Source organism: Aptenodytes forsteri, unplaced genomic scaffold (genome assembly GCF_000699145.1).
Source record: "Aptenodytes forsteri isolate BGI_AS27 unplaced genomic scaffold, ASM69914v1 Scaffold309, whole genome shotgun sequence".
In the NCBI taxonomy this organism is placed as follows: domain Eukaryota; kingdom Metazoa; phylum Chordata; class Aves; order Sphenisciformes; family Spheniscidae; genus Aptenodytes; species Aptenodytes forsteri.
In genome coordinates, this window is record NW_008795857.1 from 4683892 (window position 1) to 4689764 (window position 5873).

Genomic DNA, 5873 nt, shown 5'->3' on the forward strand with positions numbered 1-5873 from the left:
GGGAAGTGGTTGAGTCCCCGTCCCTGGAGGTATTTAAAAGACGTGTAGATGAGGCGCTTAGGGACATGGTTTAGTGGGCATGGTGGTGTTGGGTTGACGGTTGGACTCGATGATCTTAGAGGTCTTGTCCAACCTTAATGATTCTATGAGTCTATGAATCTAAGAACGGGTCACACCAAATTCTGATACAGAATAAAAAAAGACTTGAATAACATCAAGGATTAATTTTTACTCTGTAAGACCACAGGTCCATGAAATAATGGAACAACAGAAACTGTCAGTCACACAGCTAACAAAACAGTAAGAAGTGGGTGGACAAAAAGGCAAATTATTTGCTTGCAAGCAATGCAATAATTCCTACCCATATACAGTAAAAGCACTTCAGAGAGCAGAAAGAGGTTGCTAACTATTTTAAAATGAAGATTTAAGAGGCAATATTCATGTGATTTCACTGGTACTGTTCTTGCAGGAAGTCTTGCAACCCTCATTGAGATTAGTAGTGCTGTCCTTCCAGGTTACTATGCCATTTTTAAATAAGGAAAAATCACTAAACATATTTTATTTTAAAAGAAAACCTACAATATCAGGTGAGGTACAAGAGCCTGTCTGCTGATGTTTAAAAGGTAACTGATTTCAGCGTGTCAAGGAAATGGTAGCGTAATCATTTTGATGCAATAAAACTACAAATGTGAATGCTAAAGATTATCCAGTTAAATCATAGCAAAGAAGGACACAGAAAGCCACTAGAAAAAATTAACAGCTTTCCGATGAGAAAACAAAAAAGCTTCCCTGAGAAAATGCAAGATTTACACAACATGCCAGTCACTGCATTGCTTGTCATTCTGTATGAAAAATGATAGGAAAAAAAGTAATATTAATCACTTAATTGGCACTAGCTTTGTCAGGAAAATTATTTCTTTCCTGTTTATATCAAAAACTTACATACAGGTAAGAATCTTCTGTTTACTGTGACACTACAACTAGAATTTCAAATTTTTAGTAAGTTCAGATTTAGAAGACAATACAATCTTTTTGTAACTGCTTTTTTGCTCTCTTGAGATCAAGATGACTCTTAGTATTTTTATATTTTGCACAGAACTAGAATTCTGCTGTTAGAGACAGAGAGAAAGATGTTGAAGCTCATAACATCCTTACATGCTGGAGATATCAATGAGATGGATGTGATCCTCATATCCAAGCTGGCTGGCTACTTCTCGAAACTCTTCAGTCAAACGAATCAGCCCAAGATCCAAGTTAAACTCCGCAGGAAATTCCAAAATCCAGTATCTGAAATCCACAGACAGCGGTTTAGAGATGCCCAGGGATTCAGGTGTAGCATTCCGTGGCCGCATATATATACTCACTTTTTATTCAATAGGACTTATAAATATTTCAGACCCAATGGCTTTTGGGCAGAGAGGGTGGACTACCCCAATTTCTTGCTGCTGTGATTGTCTGTGACACTGAAGTGGCAAAAGACACTTTATCATATAATTTCTTTTAGTTAACTCACGCACAACACAGCAGCATTCTATTGAAATGTGAAATTAAAGTGATGCCTCAGGTGACACACACAAGGCACACACGTGTCCTGACTCACGCTGCCAGGACACCCAAATGACACTTGCACTTATCCCGTGTCTAAGTGAGACACTTTATCTGCTCAGAAAAGATTTTTCAATGAAAATGACAATGTGAATTTGAGTGGCAGTGCTACCATAATAACCATGTAAACGAGATGTCTCCTCTGCTATTTAAGGGGGTATGGAAAAGGCTTTATCAGTCCTGCTTTCAATACCTCTCTCCCTTTCTTCACAGTGATATAACTTAGTCCAGAGGAAGAAAGAAAAAGCATTTGTTTGAGGAAAACAGGTTATATCATATTAGCTTAAAAATTCATACTTTCTCTTTTACAGTGAGATGTTCCTACACGAGCACAGATGAACACATGAAAGCTTACCCATAGAAACAAGGTCAGAGACAGTCGGTGCAAGGATCAGAACATACTTGACCTGTAATAGCTTTGGCATCACTAACACACTCCTGTCGTCATAAATTATGTAGGGATTGCATAAACTGAAGCCGACAGCCCAGAGACAATCTTCCTCTACCACACTAGGTTACATGTTGAAGCAAAATGTCTCTCCCCTCTGTGTGGCACTGAACTAGTCTCCCTCTAAGAAATGTCACACTCAAACACCAGGTAGATCATAGTGCAAGTTTTCAATAAGCTTTTTAGGTGAATACAGTTAAGTGAAGTGTCTTAAAAGCTGGATGGCTCAACGTAAACAATTGTTTTCAAAGCACAGACATTCACTCTTCACTATAGACTGGAGATCAAGTTAAAAAAAAAAAAAAAAAAAAAAAAAAAAAAAAAAAAAAAAAAAAAAAAAAAAAAAAAAAAAAAAAAAAAAAAAAAAAAAAAAAAAAAAAAAAAAAAAAAAAAAAAAAAAAAAAAAAAAAAAAAAAAAGAGAAAAGCTTTATATTTCCATGGTTTAGTTTTAATCTTTACAAAAAGAAATTACATTGATAGTATTCACAGAAGCATAAAACCAAAATGCTAGAGGACCAGAAGCATGCTTACCTCATGAAATAGCAGATTTTTAATCTGAATTCATTGCAATTCTCCCCATTGGCATCTCTATACGTAGGCTAGTTAAAGAAAGCTTTGTGTGCCTTGATTCAGTAATGCTGTTTTTATCCACAGAAGACACTAGACCAGCTGAATAAAAAACAGTATCAAACTTTTCTTCCAGAGGTAACCACAGTATGCTCTGATATTTCATTCACTTTCACTGCATCTTAGGGGACACAGACCATTTCCTGGATGCCACTTTGTTTTTTGCCCTAGCAAAAATGCCTCTATTATACTATTCTGAATATTCTGCTGAACAGTTTCTTGCCAGCTCTGGTTAACCAAATACGGTAATACTTCTGATTACTGAAGACTTTAAGAGGTATAAATGACATGTAGGTGCTTAGCTACCACTGAAAGTTCATACTAGTCCAAGGCCAGCCGGCCATTACACATTTGAAAAGTTATCTTGGCAATATATTTCCACTTGTTCAAAGTTAATTCAAACTATGCCTCAGCAAACTTGTACGTATGGAAAAAGTCCACAAGCAATAGCAGAAAGAAGCTCACAGACTTCCACCTTTTAGGCTGAAAAAATCTCACCCCTAAGCCTTGTTTGTCACTAATTAATTGACACATTTTTACATGCAGTCACAGAAACAATCTGCTTTTGATGTTGTAACGTCAATTTGCAAGTCTTCCTGAAAGGATATGTGGACAGAAGCTTGCCAGCCAGCTCTGTGGAAGGCAGATACCACCGATGCATTAAAAGAAAGGTTCTTGGCAAATGGCTGGAGCACCGATTCCCTTTGTCATCTGCAAAAGAGAAACAAGTGAGTTAACCACATTATTCATGAACAGAGAGAAGCTTTTATTCTTCAAGTGGAGTCAGAGAGAAAGGATCAAAAGTGGAAATGTTGGGTCATTATCTACCAAATAGGTAGGAAACAAAACCAAAGAACACAAATGCTCCTTCAGTGATAACTACTGCTAGACTGTAGTGGTAGGTAAAAAAATAATCAGTGTAGGTAACAGGCCATAGCTAGAAAAACGGGGTATGGACAGCACTATGCTAAATATTACAGAAAGAGACTGCCAGTAATCCAAAGAACAAATCCAAAACTAGTCCACCAAATGGGCAGGGAGATGATTTATGTACAACCACTTACAATATTTCTTTTACTGCAGCTTTATAGCTTTATGCTAACAATTACATTGTTAAAAAAGGGATCTGCCTCAAGGAATTAAATTTCAAAGCAACACCTCACATCCGTGCCCAGGGCCCCATCTCCAGCTGCTGTACAGATACTTGCGTCTTTGCAACATAGCCACTGAAACTGCAGAAAGAGTTATTCCCTAGCATGCTGGCTGACCATCAGCGTGCCTCAACATCTGCAATCTTAGATTATTTTCTGTCTGACACTCTTTTAAAAGACGCTAGTCGATATGCATGTATGAAATGAGAACCACACATGGACTAGACTTGTCAAGAGAGTGTGTATACAAGGAAGAGAGGCATGATTTCCAACAGACAACAAGTATATGGGCTCTGCTACCTTTCATTAGGTATTTAGAACACAGGTTTGACAGTGGTCTACAAACATGGGTATGTGGGTATGCATTACACTCAGTAGCAAGATCTGCCCCTTAATTATTTCATCTCTCTCACCTTTAGATACTTGTTTCTCTCCACAAGGGAAAAAAAAAAAATCAATACCTCATCCCAGTCAAAAGCTGTCCTGCATTTCAAGAGAATCTAAATGTAGCTCTGTGAATTAAGGCCCCATTTCAAAGCATTTAAGCCCATCCATGAACTCATCTGACTGCAATGTGACATATGTCATGATTAATGGTGTTATGGATCAAGGTCTATTTCATCACTTCTTTCCCTCAAACCTGGTACATCATATTTTAATAAGAGTAGAAAGATTACATGAGCCTTAAGTCATAGTCTTGCCAATTATTGCATGATGATTCGGAAAACCTTTCAAAAAAATGACTGGTCAGAAATGCAGCTGTGTAACCACTCAAGACAAAGATCAATGCCAGAAATAACTCCTTGAATAATTCAACTAAACACTTCTCTTGGTGAAGGCCAGCATTTTAAAAACCACTAAACCCACCATTGTGCATTATCTGTATTAAGAACATTTAATACAGTATGCATGTGATTAAAATTCTGGCCTGTGTGATTCTGGGCCAAAATGAAACATGGAAAACTTTACAGAACAGAAATGTTTGCCAAGGGAAAGACTGGCTCAATCAGAGAACAGCAGGGGTTATATTATAAGATGAATTTCAAGAACAGCAAAGTAAAATATTGAAAAAGCGTACCAAACATTTCAATACAAGCGTTCAAAAGCTCATCTAACGTTGCAGCCTTCCCAAGTGTGTTTGACCCCATTGTCCTTTAATCTTGTCAAAAAAACCCAGACATTTTCACCAAGTAGAAGGATGTTTCTTCAGCTGCACAGCTTTTTCACTTTATTGTTGGTTGCATTCTTAGCTGGACTTCAAGGAAAATCTGAAGAAAGTAAAAGAAACCATAATTATATGACTACATGGAAGACTTATCAGGATGCAATGTTTACAGTTCAGCTCATCTTTTCTATAAACTGTTTTTTCCCCACACAATACAGAGCACGTGAAAGACTGCCGTAAGCTTTCCCTATATTCCAGCTTGTGTTTTTACGTGTTGTCCAATTGTTTGTCCACTAGCACAAAATAAACCCATAGCAATGGTCATAAAACAGAAACCAGATGGTAAATGAGGGCATGCATGTACAATGACGCACATTTTGTTCAGGTCATTTTATTTACACTTGATAAGTCACTTTTTGTTAATAACCCGGCTTTTATGTTTTTAAGCATAACCTTTTTTTTTTCCCCTAAGGTTACTGGTTCATGGTAATGCTAATGGTCTTAATTGGCACAGACCGCATAAAGTGTTTAATGAAGTTCATAGCAAACATTAAAATAGGAGGCGATTTTTCAAAGAACCTTAAGATCAGTCCCTGCAGCTTTTTAAAATAAATCTTCCCACAGTAGCTGAACACTCACAGAAAGCTGAACACATTCAGAAACTTCTAAATCGTACCATACATCTACTATGCATTTAATTATCAAATATCCATTTATCTGAAAGATGCACAAAATACTCTGTTACAAGTTTTCAGAAATAATTTTACAGGTTATATTTAAAGAAGAGAAGAAATCAGTATTTTATTGTTTATCTGTGACTAAGCCCCACTACTGCCTGACATAAAAAGATAAAAAGTGTTTGAAATGTGACAAACA

At 36.9% G+C, this 5873-nt stretch overlaps 1 protein-coding gene across 1 annotated transcript in view; it reads right to left on the reverse strand.

Moving 5' to 3' along the window:
* The window catches only part of RASGRP3 (RAS guanyl releasing protein 3), a 32232-nt gene extending 27252 nt beyond the window's left edge, over window positions 1-4980 (reverse strand). Inside the window, exons 1-4 of the mRNA XM_009283776.1 lie at window positions 4911-4980; window positions 3290-3392; window positions 2586-2648; window positions 1156-1287 (exon numbers count right to left, since the gene is read on the reverse strand). Coding sequence (XP_009282051.1) covers window positions 1156-1287; window positions 2586-2648; window positions 3290-3392; window positions 4911-4980 — 368 coding nt within the window. The remainder of the gene's footprint in view (window positions 1-1155; window positions 1288-2585; window positions 2649-3289; window positions 3393-4910) is intronic.
* Window positions 4981-5873: the final 893 nt, after the last annotated feature.